Raw genomic sequence first — 20983 nt, forward strand, 5'->3', positions numbered from 1 at the left:
GTCCATACTTTTTATTTGGATTTCTGTAGTTTTTACCTAGCGTCCTTTTTCTACTCCAGTACTTCCACATTATCTGTTTTAAATTATAAACCAGATTTTTAAATTATAAAATAGTACATGTACATGTTAACTATTCAAATACCACAGAAGAGCATAAAATACAAAGTACTACTCCTACTTTCCATCTCAGTCATACTCCCCAAAGGAAGCTATTGTCAACAATTACTTTTGCACCCTTTCAAAAGTTCTGCATGCAAATATCAAATAAAGATATATACATATCTTCTTCTCTATACAAAGGGGTCATATACTTCTCTGTACCTTGTGTTACATATAAGCACATATGGCTCTAACTCATTTTTAAAAACCACTACCTAATATTCTATTATACAGAGGTATCATAATTTATTTTATCAATTCCCTACCTATCTACATTTAGGTTGCTTCTCTTTTTTTCAAATTACAAACAATACTATAAAGTACATACATCTTTAGGTACTCGACCAAATATATGTAGGATCATTTCTTATTGTTGAATCGCATCAAAGGATATTTGCATTTAAAACTTTCACAGGCAAATAGTACTAACCTGCCCTCCAAGGACACTGTACCACTTTACACTCCCACCAATGATGTGTACAGGACCCTGTCTCCCCATACCTTCACCAACAATGGCTGTGTTATCAAACAAAATATGTGTAATTCCTTGAAATGCTTCAAAATTTCCATCGTCTTCCTGCCTCCATCTTCAAGTTTTCTTTCCTTCTTTTTAGCTTTCTGATCATTTTTGGTTTTCTTCCTGCCTCCTCTGTGAAGTCTGTCCTGTACTTTTTCTACTCTTACACTCGGGATTCCCTTCCCTCAATTCTCCAACAGCCCCATTTTTCCTGCTCACAAAGTTCCCTTAAAGTTTCTCTGCAGCTGACTGTGATTCAGTAAAAAACAGACACTCTTCTGCTCTCCAACCTGCTGGCCCTCCTGAAGCAAGAAAGAATGTTAATAGGGAAACCCGAAAATCTTTAATCTGGGTCCAAATATCAGAAGGAAGAAATTCATCTTGGCATAACTCTGAGGAAAAACATCAAGAAGAATTCTGCATTGTTTCCTTGTTAGAACTGAATCTGTTATTTTTTCCTACATTCCACACCTGGATTTCCTGCCTTTGAATCAATAGTTCTTAATTTGTATTCATTACTCTTTTTGTGTGTGTGTGGCTATAATGGGAGTGGAGGCAAAAGTTAAGGTGGAAGGAAAGAAAGGAAAAAAATCCCAAAGTGGTTGATTGAAGAGCAGGAACAAATGGGCAGGAAGGATAGTGGGGAGAGTGCAAAGCACAGCTCAGGAAAAAAAGCCAACTTCTTAAGTCCTCTAAGAAATGTTCTTTACTTTAGCTCCATTACCACTCCCTTCATTCCTGAGCTCTGAAAACAGAATTACAGGGCAGGAATGGCTTGGAGGGAGGGGCATAGTGGAAGGGGGACTGAGAGCATCCTATGCCTCTAACTGCACTCCACCCCCACTGCCCCCAACTTCTTATCCAGCGAAGCTCTATGCACCATCAAGAATCAGCTTAATAGAATAAACCACTTAGGGCTGAGGCTCAGAGAAAGTCAAAGAGCCCACAATCTCCTTGCCTATTAAGCTTCTTAGAAGTTAGAACGCTGCTAAAGAAAGTGATATTGTGGCCATGCTACTTAGAAAGAACACAAGGATGCTAAGTTGGGAAGAGGGAGGCCAGTTTGGCGGTTTATGAGCATCAATCGATCGTTAACTACCGATGATGGGGCAGGGGGTGGATACTGGAGTGGGAGCAAAAGTGGCCAGCCTTCGGCTTCGCTGGTGGCGCAGTGGTTGAGAGTCCGCCTGCCGATGCAGGGGACACGGGTTCGTGCCCCGGTCCGGGAAGATCCCACGTGCCGCGGAGTGGCTGGGCCCGTGAGCCATGGCCGCTGAGCCTGCGCGTCCGGAGCCTGTGCTCTGCAACGGGAGAGGCCACAACAATGAGAGGCCCGCGTACCGCAAAAAAAAAAAAAAGTGGCCAGCCGTGAGAACAGGTGTTCTAAGAAGTCTTCAAGTTGAGATTGAGAAGGGTTTTTGTAGAATGTACGAATGGGATGAGAATCTAGATAGTGATAAAGGATTGTTTTTCCCCTTAGGATAAAGGGGAAAACACAGTCTTAAGCTTCAGGTAAGTAATTAAATAATAAGAAAAATAAAGCAACCTGCAATAGCTCCTTCCTAGCTCAAATTTCCCAATGATTCTAGGCATTCTGCCACTCCCTTATCCTCTCCCGAATATAGCTGGCCCACAGACTTTGCTATTTGAGTGGCTGGCAGGGCAGAGGCCAACAACAAGTCTAGCCAAGCCCTTTATCCCAAAAGAAAGTCCTGATGGTTCACTGTCCTTTCCAGGGTAAGAGTTCTAGTTATTTCCATCCTATGCCTTTGAGGGCAGTTAAAAAGGGGGGTCACCAGGTGAGTTCTAGTCCTTCTTGCCCCAGCCCCATTTAACTGGAGCCAAGAAGGAAGGACAACATTGTGGGTACCAGCTCCTTAATATCAATCGGGAATTCTTTTGGCTATAGAAAGACCTGTCACAAACTGTACAAACCCATAAGAGATCAAGGCTCACCAGAGTTCACTGTCCCTGTAATGTTATCAAGAGTAGAGGTTGGGGGTCAGGGGAAGAGCCTGGTTCAAGAGACTTCAGATCTGTGCCCAAGCCCCTGTAATAGTGATTCTAGCTAACTTGTATTAAAGGCTTACTTTGTGCCAGGGCCTGTTCTTAGGACTTCATTTGCATTTTATATGAACACATTTAATCCTTGTAACAACCTTAGGGGATTGGTACTAGTGCTAATTCCACTTTATCCTGAGGAAACTGAGGCACAGAAAGATGAGATGAAGCTGTCCTGTCTCAGAGTTAGGTCTTCTGAATGGTGGTATCTGTAAAGTGCAAAGTTTCCCAAAGGCAGGCACTGCACCGTGAGAAGCACTAGGACTTAGCAGACGCTAAAGCATCTTCCCCCTTCCATCAAGGGGTACATTTGACAAACTGTTTTTTGTTTCATTTCATTTCGTTTTGTTCTGTTTTGTTTTAGATCATAACTAGTACGTTCCAGGCAGCACTGTAGGTACTGAGAACACAGATGAATAAGACACAGTCCCCACCTCATAGAACTCACAGTGGAGACAGGGTGACAAAGGCTTGTGAGCGGCCAACAGATTGTGCCTAACAGCTGCTCACTGCAGAAGACTTCGCATAAGGACGCAGCCTGACATACATATGTGTGGTACTGAGAACTGTGTCCAGCACAGATGAGCAGATACAAGGATTATTCTTATTCTTATTTCCTCATGAATCTGACCCACAGGCCTCCCTCTCCTGGGGTTTTCCTCCTTCCCATTGACTCTGGAGCCAGACTGCCTGGATTTGAATCTCATCTCTGCTATTTCCTGCTGTTGTGACAATGAGTACAGTGTGTTGCTAAAACGCTCTGGGCCTCAGTTTCCTCATCTGTAAAATGGAAATGGCAATACCTATCTCACAGGAATGTTATGAGGATTAAGTAAATGATTGCCTGTAAAGCACTGAGAATTGGGCCTGACACCTAGAAAGCGCTCCAAAGGTGTTACTGTTCTGATTAGGAGCGGCCTCTGTGCCTGTCTTTGCCCACAGTCATTTCACTCGCAATAAAAAGACTGAATTTTTTTTTTTTTTTTTTTTTTTTTTGCGGTACGCGGGCCTCTCACTGCTGTGGTCTCTCCCGTTGCAGAGCACAGGCTCCGGACGCGCAGGCTCAGCGGCCGTGGCTCACGGGCCCAGCCGCTCCGCGGCATGTGGGACCCTCCCGGACCGGGGCACGAACCCGTGTCCCCTGCATCTGCAGGCGGACTCTCAACCACTGCGCCACCAGGGAAGCCCAAAAGACTGAATTTAAATGCATCTGGTGTGGTTAGTTTAAGGAGGATAGGAAGTCTCTGGGACTAAATAGGAGGAGAACAGTTCCCTTGGGAAGTTGGAGGAATAACCCTGGAACTTGTTAATTAAGATCTTGTTAATGAATCTGCTTGTTAATGGTCTATTAAATAATCACACAGCGAAGTTTACCGCACAAGTAAAGCCCTTTTCAAATGCTTGCTCTTTCCAATCCTCCTGGCCCAGCTCTGACTTCTAAAGCTCTCCCCTAAGGGAAGGCCCTTCCAAATCCTTCCATATCTGACAAGGGCCTCTTCATCTTGTCCTACTTGCCTGTAGAGCATGGCTATTCTCGCAGCCTAGGAAAGGTCTCCAGGGCAGAAAGCCCTGTTCACCTTGATTCTGCCTATCATTCCTTAGGCCGAAGCATTATGCCCCTGAGCCAAAACATTTCCCTCCTCGAAGTAGGATTAGAGTCACTGGCCCTGGAAACCGAAAAATAAAGATGCTCTGAACTTTGCTGAGAAGAAAGGCAGAGGGTACATTCCTTTCAGTGGGAATCTGGCAAGATAAAATTTCAGCTGAGATGTTACAGATCTGTTATAGAGAGGGGCCTGCCAACCTACGTTCACAAAAAGTCTACACAACTTTTGTCCCAAACTGCCTAGGAAAATAAACAGCTGCAGCCAGTGTCAGGGAATGCAGCCTCTCTTACGGAGCCAACTTCAAGGATGAAACAGCATGTAAGAGGGCTCCCTCTAGGTTGAACACTCAGGTACTTCATAAACTGCTTTAGTCTCCTAAGACCATTTTACTCTTTAGACAGATGTTCTTGGAAGGGGATATATATATATATATATATATATATATATATATATATATATATATATATATAGTGTGTCCTTTATATGGTTACTTTTAGATAACCAAAACACATCTGTATTATCTTTTCTGATTCAAGAACCCTATAAGGCAGGGCAAAGATTATCTGCCACCTCCCGTTTTATACATGAGGAGCTGGGGCTCAGAGAAACAAAGCAACTTACCCAAAGTTACACAACTAGCAAATAACAAGTCAGAGCTTCTCGCTCTATGCTCCTGCCCCATCGCTGAGCTGTACCCAACGCCTCTATTCCTTGTCATCACTTCCCACTTGTAAATGTGCCACGAGGTGCCCGGCCCTTGGTGGATCCTGTGTGGTCCTTCAGACTAGGTCAAAGTGGGTAGAGCCAGCTGGCAACACTCAGCATAACCTGGCCCAGGAAACAGTGATCCTCGGTTCCCTTACTCTCCCAACAAATGTTTATTGAGCCAGGTGCTACACGAGGAGAAATACTGCACAGAGTCACACAGGGGACAGACATGGGCCCTTGGAGGTGGGACAATTAAGCAAATAATTACAATACAAAGTGATGAGTGCTTAAGAAGGGGCAAGTACGCTGGGAAAAGAACACCACCCCAAGTCCATTAGCAAGCCTGACAAGAGCAACCACTAGCGTACAGGTGTCTGCAGCCACCCGAACCTTGAACCAGGCCCCTATTCGCGGCTCATTTAACCTCCTGCCCACTGGCAGCTGCCCCCAGAAGGGTTAAAGCTTGAAGCAGAGAGCCAGCCTGCAGGTGCTGGTGACCGATTCTGACACCGTGAGATTCCTCCATCCCTTCTTTCTTTCCAAATGAGCATTCCAGCAACAGAAGCTTCAGGGGGAAGAGGAGAGAGGAGGCTGGCAAAAAACACTCTCCAGCCCCTTCTCGGCAGTGTAACAGCAGTGAGAAGACAAGCTGGCTGGAGCCCAAGGAGCCCAAGCGCTCACCTGCCTCCCTCACATCTGGCCAAGCACCATGAACCCCTGCGCTGGGCCAATTACAACGCTGCACCAAGAAAGGGGAGGTCTGCCCAATTCAGTCAGCTGATCGGCAACAAGGGAGGGAGAGGGGAACAACACGAGGAGGAGTGAAGGCGACGCGGGGAAGGAGAGGCAGCTGGCCAGACCCCACCCACGACAGGAGACTGGAGAAGGTACTGCCGTGGGCAAGCCCTGAGCCTTCACCCTTACCAGCCCCGGGCTCCTCAGTGGAATCCCAGCCTCTCCCTCTCCACTGTCTGGTCCTGACTCCCCTTCCTCCAAAGCCATACTCCTCTGCCAGAGCTTCCCTCTGAGACTCTCACCCCGGAGGAGGGGGTCATAAACTTTAAGGAGCGTAAACTTTAAGGAGAGCCACCTGCTTGCTCAATATGCAGATTTCCAGGCCACATTCCCTGGGATTCTGATTAGGAGGTCTGGTGTGGGCCCTGGGAATATGCATTATAAGTAACATTCTCCTCCATCCCCAACCCACCCCCTGCGCCACCACCACCACAAGTGATCAGGACGCTGGTGGTCCTTAGATCACATTTTGAGAAACCAGCCTTGGGGATTACTCCCTCTCCTGAAATCCCAGAGCCCTATCTTTCTGTTATCTTACATTATCATTTCTTTTTCACATGTACATCCTAACTACTCACCTTAACCATAAGGCCCTCAAGAAGAGGAAGTATCATCTCCTAACTCTTGGACTCCCCCACCAACAGCGCAGAGCCAGGGCTCTACACACAGGAGCTCAGGAAATGCTGTGCATGTAGAGCGACGACAATGGCGATAAGAGGCCGGGGGAAGGAAAACCACAGCAGAGACAGCGGAGTCCCGAGGCCCGGGCTGGAAGGAACTGTTTTTAGGACGCCTACATGAGCCAGGCTGGGACAACAGTTGGCTTCGCCTTCTTTTTTTCCTTCTTTGGTAGTCTTCGCACTACACTCCTAACCTCCCTCGTGCAAGTCAAGTCTGTGCAATGCACCTCCCATAGGAAACTTTGCCACGAAATCCTGCCAAGAATCCTGGGTGCGATGTGGCTTAGTTTAATGGCCAGGAAGTACTCTAGATCCTGAGATCCATCAGGTCTCCATGCAGGGCAAAGCACCTAGCTGAGCATGACCTTTAGTATAAAGCTTAGGGCACTTAATCTATCCCACTAAACATCGGGAGGGTCATGGTCCTCCTGCATTCAGCAAATACTTCCTGAGTGTCTACTCCATCCCAAGCATGGTTCTGAGTGCTCATGGGTCTTAAGATATCATATGTCATCAGAAAGTATTTTACAGTGACTGATCTTTAGAAAGTTACTTTAAAAGCAAGACCCTACATGATTCTGGGCCTCAGAACCATATAAGCACCAAATGAACATTCTCAAGAATGCCTGGCTATAGGATGAAATATAATAGAGACCCAAGGTCAGGTCTGAGGCCCTGGTAGAGAGAAATTCTATTCTTACTCACCATCATGAGCAATCCTTGGAAGCTCCGGAGTTCTTTTTTCCGCATTCAGATGCCATACTTGGTCCAGAAAAGCATACTGCCACACCTAGCCTCTTTGAATACGTAACTCCTTGATTTTCAGATATCAGCTTAAAGGTCACTCCCTCCATAAAGCTATCCCTGACTCACAGACAAGATAGGTGCTCCTGCTTCTAACCCCATGGTGTTTTATATTTCCCCTATTAGAGTACTTTTCACAACATCCTGCAACTGCTTGTTAAGCTTTCAGCTCCAGTAAGGCAGCAACTCTAATCTGTCTTGCTCATCATAGTATCCCCAGCACCCAGCACAGTGTCTGGAAGGACACAAGTACTTAGGAAATACTGGTTGAATGATTAAATGAATTGATGAGTGTATCACACTTTCTATCAGGTTGGAAACTGAACCATGCCTCCTGTACTCTGCTGTTTTACCCACGACGCCACCAAAAAACACCCAAGATGAAGCAGCACCCTTCCTTCTGCAGTATCAGTATTTTATAGATGTAGATCGGGGGCTCACAGGATCACCCCAGTACAGATTCCAGGAGGCATTTCCCATGATCTGAGATGGACACGACACTCCAAAGTCGATGTAATGTCACCAAGAGCCTGAGAGTTATACCAGCCAAAGCCACAATGCCAGCCATCACAGACTGGATGGTAAGATCTCTTTCAAGTCATTCAACTTCCAGAGACCCAGCTTTTTCATGAAGAAGATATTAGGTCCTTCGGCAGCAGGTACTCTCTTTGAATAAAGAAACAACAACAATAAAAAGCTACCCACGCCATGATGGGAAACTGGAAGAGGAGGGCAGCATTTGCAAGGAGGCACCTCGGCAGTTAGGAAAGGGTTAAGAGCACATGTCTGTCTGGGACCTCTTACCCGTAAATCAGCCTTGACTGCTGCTCAGGCTGAATGAAGCCCCACCAGGTTGGCCTGTCAGGAAGGAAGCCCATGCGTCCAGACTTTTGTTGTTCTAAGGATTTTTTTCTTTTTTTAATTTTACTGCTCAGGAAGGAAGCTGAAGCCTAGGCCCTAACTGCAGTCCTGCTGATTACTTACCCTCGCATGCGCTGCTGCCTTTACCTCCCTATCTACCTCTCAGACCCAACTCTTTCCTTTCCTAGAGTTCCTTCCTATGACTGTGGCATTTGGGCCTAAATCCCAGACTTTCCACCCTTCTTTAAAAACTCAAAATTAAGAATGTTCATTGTTTCCCTTCCTACGTCCCATACGTTTCTGTGTCTGTGTGGAAAGGACTGGGGACTGGGAGAGAGGAGTAGGTGCTCTATGATCTACAGAGACATTTTGCCCCCCAGGGTGACTTGAACCCCTTCTCTTAAATGGAGCCGTGAAGGAACGGATGGGGATTGAGGTGTCCGACAACTGGCCTCCAATGGCTATTTCTGCTATGTATATATGTGAAACTATATTTAAATAACAGACTCAAATCCAAGGTCCTCAGGCAGAGGGTCAGTGTTTCCCACTCCCATCCTCCTACTCCCCACCTCTCCTACTGATGCACAGTCATTCTCTGGTGTTCCCAAGCCCCCTGGGGCTTTCTTTCTACAAAGAGAAAAACACTGAGTTTATTTGTGCGCTCAGGGTAATGGACAGCCCTCTTTTACTCCTAGGAGAATGCACACAGACACTATGGAAGAGGCCTATCCCCGCCCAACCCTGCCCTCCCCTTCCCCTGCTAATCTCTCCCCAGCAGCCCCCTGCCCCCCCCCCCGGGCTCAGTCCTGCTGCTGTATTTCTCTCCTGACCTACAAGGCCTCTTCAAGCCCCTTCCTAAGCCTCCCCCAAGCAGAGACAATCCATCATGCTGTGGGACTGTGACACACACAGATGGGGGAAGGTTCACAGATTTCTCTCACATAGGCAAGAGGGGAAAAGTGCCTGTATAACTTAAAATCTGAAGACATACTAGAAACTCTGGGACTCTGAATTCTAATACTAGTCAAATACCATTAAAGCAAATCCTATTTTATATGGCCCAAATTTCTAGCACACACAAATTCTAATGGCCCATTTATTTCTAATAATATCTGATAATACAAAATTCCAGAATAAGAAAATATGATGAGATTCAGATTCTCTAACCTGGGCCGCTGCCTAGATATCTAATCCTAATCAAGTCCCTTCCTGACTCAGAGACTCAGTTTCTTTAACTATAATATTACCTTGCTTCTTAACAAAATGAAGGAAGAGAGAGGTCAGAGGGCCACCAGGGCTAATCCTGGTGGATGGATAATAATGCAGGGAGGTGAAGCAGCTGCTATCATAGAAAAGGGCTCTGAGCCTTTCTCCCTGCCTCTTCCACATCGCCATAAGGCATGAGTGCATGAAAGGATCCTACATACATGCTAGTCAGTAATGACCCTGTGTTTGTCTACGTCAGTGCTTCTAACAAGGAAGATTATACCACCAGATTGTCCTTGAAAATAATAATAGTCATTATGTATTGCACACTTAGTATGTGTGAGGAACTGTTCTAAGCATTATCAGTGTGCTTAATCTCATTCAGCCCTTCACAACAACCCTTTTAGGTTGTGTAATTCCTACTTTACAGATGAGAGTACTGAGGCCCAGAGAGGTTAAGCAATTTGCCCAAGGTCACAGAGCAAGTAAGCTAAAGGACCATGATTTTACTCCAGAGGCTGAACTCACAGCCACTATGTTATATTGCCTCCCCACCTTTGACGTGAAACACCTTCAAGTTGAGGCTCAAAGGGGCAAATACATTATTTATCCCTCTAACAGGTATTTATTATGCTAGGCCATTCTGACTCAGTGTGCACCAAACTCTGAAAAGCAAGGTCAGGTGAGAGCAATATAGGATCAGCTAGCACCTAAATGGAAATGATATACCTGAAAATAAAGCAAAGGTCTCTCCAGGGCTGGCCCTTGCCCCCTCCCTACAGCTTTCTGACTGTCTGCTGCTCTAAGATGGATGCAAAGCCATAAGTCTCAGCCTGCAAATGAATTTCAGTGGAAAAAGACAACCCTCATCTGGTGAGTCACACTAAGGCTTACCGGGCTTGATTTCTCATGAGACTGTACCAAGAGGTTCCTTCTTCACCCATGCAGCTCTAGACTTTCCTAAAGCTCCGTGTCTGCTGAACAGAATGTACTGGATGCAGCACCATGTCTCCCCCCAGAAACACAACATTCCACAGAGAAAACTGCCAGTCAAATGTCTGAATTGCCAGATGCTTGTATGTGTCTACAAAACTCCCACATCGCTTGTCTGGTTCCAGCTGCAACCAGGATCTAGGTAGAAACTTTCTTCCTAAAATACACACCCAAAGAAGATCTATTTTTGTAGACTCCATGATAGGTGATGTAATGCTGTGGGAAAACATTTGGGTAGGGGATAGATTCCAATCTTAGGTTTCTAGAGAGTTAGGAGAGAAAAGCAGATTTTAAATTATTTTTTAAGTTATGAAAGTTTTTTTAACCAAAATAACACAATAAATCTGTATTTGAGAAAGGTAATTGCACACCTCTTAAAAAACTCCCTCCCTACCTCCTCATCAAAACTCAAGGTATATAAATTATTCCTTTCTTTCCTCAAACCACTACACCTCTCCGATAGCACAGTTTTATGGATACTATCCAGTGCAAGGCTGAAGAGTGGCAAATTGATGAAAACTTAAAGTAAAAATTAGATTATAATCACTACCATCAATTTATTCAATACTCAACTAACACTTATTGAACACTTTGCTGTGATTGGTACTGATTTAGTGCTAAAAAAAATTTTAACACTGAAACTAAAATGTGATTGAGATAATAGAAAAGTCGGATCCATTGGGTAAGGCTGGAAGGGCATGAATTACTCCTGTTTGCTTAGCATCTACCAGGTTCACTGATTCATACTACAGCCTCTCATTTCTCCAGGCCTAAACCCATAGCCCCAACTCAGAATCTCTTCCTGGAGAAGGCACAACAGAGTGACTAAGTAGGTGAAAGTTCTTTTGCAGAAAATTCTCCTCCTTGCCCCAAAGAGATATTTAGAAATTTCCACTCTGTAGCACACACTTTGAGGTTCCAAAGGATAAAAACACACTCTTTTCAACCACAAATGCCACAACTTAAATGGCATTTAAAAAAAATTTTAAGGCATTTTAGCTGCTATGTAGCAGTACGTCATCCTTAGGTCTGCAGCTCATCTCTCTTTAGGAGGGGTAAAATGGCACTGGGAAATGTTACCAAACTGTGTGAAGAGAGTATTTAAATGCAAAAATTATTGTTATTTTGGTGTTAAAATCGTGTGGGTTTTACAATAAAATGTAACATCACTCCGAATCTCAAGTATTTATAAAGAGTACATTCCAGCATGTGTTCTGATATTTTCTGACCAGAGGGATGTGGTTAAAAAGAGTTAAAAATATGAAAATCCATCATAGAAATATAACTCTATTAAGTGTATTGTCACTCCAAATCCCGAGTATTTACAAAGACTCTATTTCAAAGTGTGCCAATATTTATTAACCAGATGGGTGTAGTTAATAAGGGTTAAAAATAAGAAAAACCAATATAAAAATATAATTCTATTTTTTAGTTTCCTCTTCCCTGCCTAATGAGGAAAAGGGGTGGGGAGGGAAAGCAACTTTTGTTATTTGGATACAATGTGTGTTTTTTGTTTTCAAACAAAAAAGGGCCACCAAATAATCAACCTGGGGCCACTGACCGGAAGGCAGCCCCGGAAAACTTCCCGTGGGAAGAGTTCCAGAAATTGCCCGGACATTAACGAGCCCCGCTGTGCTGGCTGCGAGCCTCAGACGGTCAGAGGTGACCGCGACTCGCCTCGCCCGAATACCAGCCATCCTGCCGATTCACGAACCCCGGGACTTGGGAAACATTCCCCGTACTTGAAAAGCAAGACGGACGGGGAAAACATTTCGAACCTACGTGAGAAACCTCAAAGTCCTCGGATGCCGGTGGCGACGCCAGATCCAGATGCGCGCGTGCACACGTCCATGCCCCCGGCTCGACGCGCCCCGGCGCCCTCCGCGCTCCCTCCTCCCACTCCCGCCTCCCCACAGCCTCGCCCCCCAAGCCCCCTCCCCGCTCAGTGTCCCCTAGCCTCTTCACTCCGCTACCCGCCCATCTGCACCTCCCGCCGGGTCCTCCGATCGCCCCGACCTCCGCGTGGGCGCGCCCCCTCCTCGGCCACAACCCCTCCCACCCCCTCACCCCGACCCCATCTCTCTGCGGCTCGGACGACCTACAGGAAACCGGCCCAGGGCTCGGTTCTCAGTGCGACCTGGGGGCGCTGGGCGTGGAGGGCGGGGCGGGGGTGGGGGACCAGGCAGCCCTCGGGTCCCGGCCGCGGGCGGCGGCGGCGGCGGCGCGGTGCTCGCCCGGCCCCGGGGTAGCGCCCGGCGTTCTCCCGCAGCCTCCGAGTCCGGCCGAGCGACGGCGAGGTCACCAACATTTCTGAAACCACTTGAACGCCATCTCCGTGGCGGAGGCTGGGGGTCCTTTTCGAGTGAGCCAACGGGGCCCACGCTGTGGTCCTTCCTCCCCCCTCGCCGGCCTCGCGCCTCTCCGCGCCCCCTCCCCCAAACGATCAATTACTAGCCACCCTTCTGCCGGGAGCGGCGAGGGGCTGGCTGGCGGCCGCGAGGAAACGGCAGCCCGGATCACTTCTGCATGACAATTGATGGGAGGGAGGGCGCGAGGCAAGGAGGGAGGACGGCTGCGGTGTCCGTTTTCTCACCATGGTGATTAGGCATTCCGGCCGTGCGAGGAGGCAGCCGCCGACCAGAGCGGCGCGGCGTGGAGCGAAGGCAGGGGAAGAGCGGGAGCGGGAGCGGGAGCGAGCCCAGCCGCCGGGCGGGCCAGCGGCGCGCCGAGCCAAGCCAAGCCAGGCCAGATGGCTCTGCAGCCATCAGGGACTGCTCCCGTCCAGCCCGGCCCCACTTTAGCTGTGCAAACATTTCTTTATCCCAACAAGACAATTAAACCCAGCAGCATGAAAAGGAGTCTCCATGACTGTGTTGGGAGTGAACAACCAGAAACCACCACACACATCACAGGAGTTCTCGCCCCCTCCTCCCCGACCCACCCCAGATGGGGAGGGAAAAGGGACTCCGCGAGAACCCCGGGAGCAGCTGAGCCGACAACCGGGCTAGGTCTGGGCAATCAGTACAGAGGGCACCATCTGACCCATCTTTCTGGTGATTTCTGCACCCTTTCAGAGTGGTCATCTGCTCCAGCTACAATCCAGAAGTTGAGCCTGGTGACCTGAGAACCGCCCCAAACATTCTTCCCAGCAAGAGCAATTCTCCTAAAAGCCCAGATCAAGGTCCCTACCCAGAGGTAGTCCTGGGTAGTCCCAGAGCCCTTGGGAAGTAGCCCCCCTAACACCACCCCCATGATGTGGCCAGCCCTGCACATTCCAGGCTGCCCTGGGCCTATGTGGGCTCAGCTGATTTGATTCCTAGGACATAGGGTCTTCAAGGATACGTGCCGTTGTAAAGACACATCTCAGAGTCAAAATACCATCTCTCCTACTCAGGGCTTTTCAAATTTGAATGACTTCGAATATATCAAAGATGAGAGCAAAGCAGAACATCTGGGAACTGCTGTGAGTCACAGGGTTCCCTGCCTACCTGTGAATCTGCCTGACCACAGGGAAGGGCAAAGAAAGAGGGCCACTTGGGGTCAGTGTCCAGTGCCCATCTCTGAGGTGAGCCAGAAGGCAGGGCCCTTCATCACTTCCCGAGGGCAGTTCTGATTCCTCTCAGCCCTCGGGGCGAGCATGCATCCTAGCCAACTCCAATCGCTGTATCACCCAGACAGAAATTGGGCACAGGAGTGGTCTACAGAGAACAATCAGGAAATGCACATGATAAGAGCCAGAGTGCTAAGGGGGTAATAAATGTATAGATTCTAGCACAAGGCAGCAGACAATACTTATTTTCCCTTTTGTTGTAAAGTTTCCTTAATGAGGAAATGTTTATTTTAAAAGCCCTGGGAAACATATCTGTAGACACTTCATATGTAAGACACACGTGGACTATTCATAATTGGTCCATAAATTTTCACCTCATTTCCCTGGACAAGGAGACTTGGAGACGGGTTCAGGGCATGACAATAAACAGGAGTTACCTCAGTCCCCTTCCTGGGGAATCATGCATCCTCCGCGAATGGCTTCTCACAAAATACTTCTCCCTTTTTCCAGGGCACATAAGTCAGTCCTGTTGAGTAAAGGCTTCTTTTTTCCATAGAGCCCAACACCTACCTCAGGAATCACCTGTGATGCCAGGTAGATGAACAGGCAAGCAAACTGGAATCATCTACTAGGAGAGACAATACTTTACCCAAATAGCTACATTTCTTTCTACAAATATGCATATTTAATCACAAAAGAAATCCTGCCTATCAGTACCCAGATTTAAGGAAAGAACACGTGTGCATTACACCATGTCTGCAGGCCCCTCTTTCAAGTGCTCTCAGATGTGGACATATCTGCATATGGATGCGGTGTGTGAGCAGGGGGAGGCTGCGAGAGTAAAAACTGCCAGTGTTTCCACTGTAAAACTGATACTTTTCATTGACTTAAAACTCAGTCATAAAACTTCTACTCTAAGTAAGGGACACACACACCCACACTCATCCCACCCCCCAGCAAACCCCTAAAGCTACACGCTTATTTAGGAGTTTTACTGTTGTATTTAATTAAAACTTTTTTTTTAATTTTATGAAAAACATTTTATTTATATGAAGAGAACTGAAAAATCAGTCAACCATATCAAAGATTAACTCTAAATTTTAAGAATTACAAAACATAAAATATACACGGTTAATTTCTGGCAATCTGGGCAAAAGCCACTGTATCCTATTACTTTGCTCTTTTGAACACTTTCCTCTCTCTTCTTGCCTCCCCACCTCCTCACTGCCCCATCTGCCCCTCAAGCTCTCCCCTTGGAAGCAGTCCTGTATACTGTCACTCGATTATCTGAGAAATATTACTTATTTCTAAACGGTTCTGTAGGGAGGACCTGAAAGGCATCTAGTGGGAATAATCAGGCCTTCTAACGGCCCTTAAATATGTATTTACATAAAACAGACCATAAATATTCCGACACACGTCGGCATATGACAGGAGCCAAGAAAGCTGCAGCAGACTTTGTCATGGTGCCTCTTCGACACTTCCTTACAGAAAAATGTTTCCCCAGCCTTCCAAATACTCAAAATCAGAAGCACAAATGCTCCCCAGTACAGCCCTGTGAAGGCTGCTACCCCACCCAAGGCAAGGAAAGGAGAAAGAAGCACAAATCCAGGGTTATCACAGGGTAACAGTCTCCTATTCACTTTGTACCTTTATTTCTCATTTAAGATCAGTCACAAATGCAACTCTAGATAATAATGTGAGTGGACAGTCTACACTCACAGACACGCCTACAGGTCTAACGTTTGTGTAAGAGAAAAAGGAGAACACAAAATACTCATTAAAGAAAGGATATTTTAAACAAATAGAAGGGGAAAGGGCTCCAATTTATACAACACTACAGTTTGAAGTAAAGAAGTTTCCCCACCCTTCTGATCAGAATCTCATTAATTTCAAGGTCAGAATTCCATTTCACTTTGGGAGACAGACTCATTTAATTTTTCTCCACCCAGGCGTATTCCTGTGTGAGGGATCCATCTCCATGGGGGACGGCACCCCTACACAATGCAAACCAGGCAAACGGAAGAGTTATGGCTTTGACACTCAGAGGGGAATGGATATCCACATCTATGAGTGCTGACCTGACTAACAAGCTTCCTCCTGCTCTGGGGGTCTGAGACAGGTTTGGGCTAAAAAATGGAAAAATGGAGACAAGCTGGATTTGTTAGGAGAGAAGAAAGGAATCTTGACCTCCAGGTGTTACTCTGTGGTATGTTAGTTTTAAGAGGATTTCATATTCAACTTGTGTTTGGAGAAAAAAGGAGCAGAATCTGTCACACCCGAACCCAGGACAGTTTTGGCCAGAGGTCAGGTTAGAGCTCGCCTTTATCACTCGCACTTCGACAAATGAAAACTAAACTACACTAAACTAAAACAGACCGATACAACGCCAATCCGTGTTCAGCAAGTATATTCCCAAAGCAGGGTCAGCACACACACACACACACACACACACACACACACTCACACATCAGCTGTACAGAAAGGGAAAAGGTGGAATAGGAGCTAAAGCAAAAGAGAGAGAGAACATGGGCAGTTGTGCTGTCAGATAGCAGCCTTCTCCCTTAAGTGGAGAGGTCTTGGGCTTACAGACGCTGACATAAAAGACACACTCGCAACATATTTCAAAACCAAAGAGCGATGGATTTACAAGGCAGGTTGATTTTATGATGACTTTTATTGAAAAGGTACGCTGGGTTTAGGCAGATGCCTTTTAGCGCAGGAAAGTTAACACAGTGCCTAATTCAAGGAGACAGCCTGAGGAAGCAGTGCCGACAGGGGAGAGAGCTGCAATGTCTCTATTACTCTCCTCGGCATTATAAAGAGAAGAGAAAAAAATGACATTCGTGGTGCTGGTTATAGAGAGGACGGGAGCACAAAAAATAGAGAAGAGGGGAAAGCAAACCTCAGATGTAGTTTTCTTAAGAAAATAAAATGAAGCAAATCTTAGAACAAAGGATCGGGTGGAAAAACACCCTCAGTTCATAAATTCTCACCAGGCTTGAAGAAAACTGCTCTGTGGGGTCTACCCATAGTCCAAAAGCTTCAAAACACAATTATTTTCTGATTATATTAGAGGCGAAGATGGCAGGGTTCAACACTCCTACTCTACAAGTTCCAAGTAAAGGTTTAGCCCTAACTATTAGCGAGTGTAGCTGGAGCCCAGCAAGACACTTGGAGAACATGACAGAGCTGTTCCCTAAGCAGAAATTAATAATAGTTGTGAGCATCAAATATGGAACGGCCACACAGGCCAGCTGTGTCTACTCCTAAAAGGGAGCCCCAGGATAAGCACCCAGAAAACCTGTTAAATCCCAAGAGAAGTCGACTTTCTAGCCTTGCGATTGCAAGGAAAACACAGCTGTTTGAAATGCTTTATGGTGATTGACGACACCTTTGTCCTTCTCTGAAAAATAGCCTGATTTGGAGTAGGGCTGAGAGTTGTGAAAAATACAATCACGTGGAGTCTGCTGGATGTGATACAATGGAAAAACTAAAAAAATAATACCGAGATCAGAGAAACATAATGAGGATAGCAAAGAGAGGAGGGATGGACGGTTTCTTCGAGCCCCCCTCAAATTCCCTAGGAACCTACACTTACTAATGAAATGACATTCACTCCGGTCCATATACAGCACCCCCTCCACGCCAGAGTCCCCAGAGAATAAGCCAATCATGCCCCGGAGGGAAGGGCAGCGCAGGCCAATGTGCCTCTGGCTACCTTCAGAAAAACATTTCCTACAAGAACTATCAATGCTCATTGACAAGAGACAAGTAGATGTCAGCACTCCACAGCTATTGAATGGGAGGGAGTCGGCCCTTCCCATTACTAGGAGCATGAAAAATGCCACCGACCTGTTGAATCCTATTGTAAGGCAGGGCTTACTGGGGTTAGGGGAGGGCTGCACCAGAGTACTTACATCTGTCATTCCGATCCTCTGGGCTAGATGAGGCTTCCCGATCCGAAATGAGGCCAGAGACAGCAAAAATCTTCTTCCCAGTGTCGTCAACCTTAAGTGAACCGGGGGAGCTAGATGGCAGCTGTGTCCCAAAGTCATATTCCTTGCCATCTGCATCTGAGAAGCGCAAGTGGGGAGACTCTGTGTCATGGCAGTTTTTAAGTCGCTTGGCCGGCGTAAAGGCTGACTGATAACTCTCCCGGTCCTCAGTGGAAGCAAAGGGACGGAAGGCCCCCACTCCACTATGATTCAGCATACTGATTGGGGTGCAATCTAGATTTGGGGGGGCGAACTGAGGGTGGAGGTGTAGTAAAGAAGGGGGAAAATCACGATTGGCAAAAGTGCCCGGCACCCCACCTTGCCGATGGTACATAGAGGCAAAGGTGTAGGAGCCATTGGTGAATGGAATATGCACGTCCTTGTCTACCGAGACAGGTACACCGAAGGGTCGTGGCTGCTGACAAGGGATGGAAGCATCACGGCTAGCCTCAGCCGTGGACGCCAGGACCATCAGTGCTGGGGATGCCAGCGGGTTGGGGAGGTAGGATGAGTTCTCCATCTTGAAGGCTGCCCGGTGTAAGTCCATCGGAGTCTCTTTCTATGGCCGACGTCACACAAGAAGCAGTCTTCCCTGGGAGGGAGTGGCACCTGGGATCAGGGCAGGGACTATTACTGGGGAATCATCCCCTTCTAAGACCTGTGGAAACAGCAAAGAGAAAGAAAGAGGGGGGAGGAAGGTCAGGGGGAGGAAAGAAAAGGGAAACCCCAAGTGATCGAAACACCATCCTTCTGGCTTACAGATGCTCGGGCAAGAGACACCACAGGCTTTAGGAGCCAGTGGGCAGCAGCATCAGACCATTTTCATTCAGGAAAATCAATAGACAACTTACTGTGATGTACGCGTAGCTGACTTTGGTCCCTACACGTTCCGGGTGAAATGCGCCTGAGCCCAGCAAAGGAGAAAAAATCATAAAACCTCCAAATACAATATTCCCTGAGCAAATGAGCTTTGGAAGGCCAAGTCACCCAGTAGATTAGGTGGGGGGTCTATATTTTAAAGGGCTTGCACCTGCATACACTGCTCATGGCTGGCCTGGTGTTCAAACAGAGACCAGGTTCTACTCATATGACCCCCCGCATCTGCATCCTCTCTTCGTCTTCTCTAACAATGCCCTGAGACTGAAAAAATCCTAAGTCAAGCACATCTAGATCATGAACACCTCCACGTGTTAGTTGGTACAAATCGTACACGTGGATAAATCACACACACTGGCACATACATAAACACACATCTTCATGTATCATCTAAGACTCTTTCCAGAAAGAAGTCCTATGTGAAGAAACAACAGCAGCATTATTTTTGATCCACACCCCTCCCTAATCATATAGGCTTTCTCTTTTCTGAGAAGGAAGAAAACCTTCATCAGTAAAGTGCCTGGCGTCTCTGGCAATATTTAAAAACATAACGGGTGCCTTTGGCATATGTTCTCTGGAAGCGTCTGTCTTCCAGGGGCAGCAAAGAACTGATTGGTAATTTTAGTTACTAAGGCACTCGCTCTTAAGTAGATTTGTGAACTGCCTTGAATTTGCCATTGCCATTTAGAGCAAAATGTTAACAAAATTTCTGACTTACTTTCCTGTGCTTACTGGCCCAGTCAGAGGTGATGTCCACTAAAGACCCCTGGAACAAACTGTAGTTCAGAAAGACTTCTTTCAATTTCCCTTCAAAATTTAGGTTGTACATTTTCATAGCCACTGATTCTGTTTCAAAATTTCTTTTGAGTAGGGGGTGGGAGAAGGGCTGTGTATGAAAGTCAGGATAACATAAGATGAATACTAGGACTTATTAGCTTCAAGAATGTACACTAAATAAAAACTTAATGAAACTTAAAGTGTAACCAGAAAGCACCATCTGCTACAAATCATAACCTCTGAATTGAGAGTCATGTCTCAAATAAAATGTACCCCCTCCCTTAAAAAAAAAACCCACCTAGATAAAGGAGTATCTCTGATATTCCCTCAAACAGAGTGACCTCAGTGAAGCAGCAGATGAATCCTCCCAGCTTAATGCAGTGCATAGAGAGTATTTCCTTCTCCCATCCTGTAGCAGACATGTCAATGACTGTTATAAATTGGGAAGATGAGTGCACACCATCAGACTGCTTCCTCATTTGGCATCTTTCCTTATAGACATCATTGCTAAATTACCAGATTATGTATCTCACATTAACGGATCTTTCTCTCTCCCAAATTTTAAATAACTTTCCTATCAAGTTATAGCAGCGCAGGGAATGATCTGCCAAGGACAGCCAGTTAGGCTGACGAGTCTGGGAATCCTGTTCTTGGCTGTTTTCAAGTCAGATTAATGGTCATACAACACGGATGCTCCGAAAGTGGGTCCAGGGCTGTTCCAAGGGTTCTAAGCAGCTCCTCACAACAGAAATAACAAACTACTTGTCAAACAAGCAATGCTATATGAGGCAAGCTAGAGAAAAGGGCAAACATAATACACTAGGGGTGAGGGGAAGGATGTTTTCCCCCCCCAAAATAACCATCACCCAGAGGATTCGCTTTTTATTTTTACTTCCTGGATCACCTCATTATCTTAAATGAGTTTAATAAATTAGTAATCTGGCAACAGCACTGGACACTCCAACAGAACACAGTGAATCACTCAAACCTGGTTATTCATTTGAAACTTCATTATACTGAAAAGAAATCAACAATATTTTCCCAGGCCACATCTCTTTTACTCCACTGTGTGGGCGTTGGTCTCTGTGGGGGAAGGGGGAGTGCTTTTTTTCTTTTCCCTTTTCTTTCTTACCCCCTCCTCACATTAACAACTTGTATAGATGAGGCTTCAGCAGACCACAGTCATTATGAAAATCTATAGTTAATACACTCCCAATGTCAAAATGTCATGGGTTTAAACACAGAACCCCAAATAAGAAAACTGACCCTCTTAATTAAAAAAATATGGATTGTAAGATAATCAGCTTGATGGAGCATTTGGGTGACTGTAAAGAACTGGCCAAAGGGAAAGTAAGTAACTGTTACTTTTCTGCCTCTATGCTGATTTTTTT

General features: G+C 46.3%; 1 protein-coding gene across 2 annotated transcripts in view; it reads right to left on the reverse strand.

The window, feature by feature from the left end:
* The window catches only part of RNF220 (ring finger protein 220), a gene marked incomplete at its 5' end in the record, with an annotated part of 217022 nt that extends 198536 nt beyond the window's left edge, over positions 1–18486 (reverse strand). For both annotated transcript variants that reach the window (XM_082664135.1, XM_082664134.1), the window contains one exon: positions 17862–18486. In XM_082664135.1, the coding sequence (XP_082520261.1) occupies positions 17862–18486 (625 nt within the window). The remainder of the gene's footprint in view (positions 1–17861) is intronic.
* Positions 18487–20983: the final 2497 nt, after the last annotated feature.

This window comes from Grampus griseus, assembly GCF_964374135.1.
Source record: "Grampus griseus genome assembly, chromosome: 1".
Lineage (NCBI taxonomy): Eukaryota > Metazoa > Chordata > Mammalia > Artiodactyla > Delphinidae > Grampus > Grampus griseus.